This window comes from Aphanomyces invadans (genome assembly GCF_000520115.1).
Source record: "Aphanomyces invadans strain NJM9701 unplaced genomic scaffold supercont1.403, whole genome shotgun sequence".
In the NCBI taxonomy this organism is placed as follows: Eukaryota; Oomycota; class Saprolegniomycetes; order Saprolegniales; family Verrucalvaceae; genus Aphanomyces; species Aphanomyces invadans.
Window position 1 is genome coordinate 1 of NW_008580548.1, and position 1,566 is coordinate 1,566.

Here is a 1,566-nt window from a genome sequence, read left to right on the forward strand (position 1 = left end):
CCAGCAACTTCCTTAAATGTAATTTGAAATCCATTCGTTAGAGCTTCCATTCGATGTCGACGTCTTGTACACGGCGACAGCCTGGCATGCACAATCACTTGAAATCCAGAATACGTCGTCTTGAACTCATTGTGGTGTTCCCACATGATGCAGGGCAGCGCAACCCGTAGGACCGATGGACGGAGCTGTGCCGCCAAGGAAGCTTGGCAGACCAGCCCGGGCCGAGCTGTCCTTGCCCATGGTGAAGCGGCTCTGTCCTCTGAACAAGCATTCCACCAATGAAAACGCAACAACTTGCGAAAGATTTCGACCAAAATTCCGAGCCATGTCATTCTTCAACTCCCGCTCTCGGCGGCACTGCGTCATGAGTGTCCAAGCGAACTGCGGGGACAAAGTGATCCTGGCGTACTCGGGCGGCCTCGACACGTCCATTATCCTCAAGTGGCTCGTGAACAAGGGCTTCGACGTTGTCTGCTACTGCGCCAACGTCGGGCAGTTCGGCGAAAACTTCGACAAGGTCAAGGCCAAAGCGTTGTCGCTCGGCGCGTCCAAGGTGTGCATCGAAGACTTGCGCAAGGAGTTTGTCGTGGACTACATCTGGCCCGCCGTGCAAGCGAACGCGGTCTACGAGTCGCGATACCTCCTCGGGACGTCGCTGGCCCGACCTGTGATCTCCAAGAAGATGGTGGCCATTGCCAATGCCGAAGGCGCCAAGTACGTGGCCCATGGCGCCACCGGTAAAGGCAACGACCAAGTCCGCTTCGAACTGTGCACCCAGGCTCTGAACGCCAACCTCAAGACGATCGCGCCGTGGCGAGACACCGAGTTCATCGAAAAGTTCAAGGGCCGACAGGACCTGATCGCGTACGCGAAAGAGCAGAACATCCCCATCGACGCCACGCCCAAGGCGCCGTACAGCGTCGACGAGAACCTGTACCACACTTCGTACGAGTCGGGCATGCTGGAAGACCCCATGACGGCCCCGATGCCCGAGATGTTCAAGATGACTGTGGACCCGAAGGTGGCCCCGAACGAGTCCGAGTGCATCCGCATCCATTTTCAGGCCGGGATCCCCGTGAAGGTGTCCAACTTGTCGCACCCCCAGGTGGACGAAACCGACCCTCTCTTGCTCTTCCTCGAGCTGAACCGCCTTGCCGGCAAGCACGGCATCGGGCGCATCGACATCGTCGAGAACCGCTTCGTGGGCATCAAGTCGCGCGGCGTGTACGAGACGCCTGGCGGCACTCTGTTGCGCGCGGCGCACCTGGACTTGGAGGGTCTGTGCATGGACCGCGAAGTGATGAAGCTCCGCGACTCGCTGAGCGTCAAGTTCGCCGAGTACTGCTACAACGGGTTCTGGTTTGCGCCGGAGATGGACTTTGTGCGCCACGCGATCGCGTTCTCGCAGAAAAACATCACGGGCCACGTCGACTTGGAGCTGTACAAGGGCAACGTGACCGTCATCGGCCGCCACTCGGACGTGGCCCTTTACAGCGCGGACCTGGCGAGCATGGACATTGAAGGCGGCGGTGCCAACGTCGAGTACAACCCGAGCGACGCCCAGGG

General features: G+C 59.5%; 1 protein-coding gene across 1 annotated transcript; it reads left to right on the forward strand.

Moving 5' to 3' along the window:
• Nucleotides 1-300: 300 nt before the first annotated feature.
• On the forward strand, nt 301-1,566 carry H310_15372 (argininosuccinate synthase; the record flags this gene model as incomplete). The annotated part of the gene is made up of 1 exon (XM_008883348.1): nt 301-1,566. A coding segment is annotated over exon 1 (1,239 nt), but the record flags the coding sequence as incomplete, so codon positions are not given.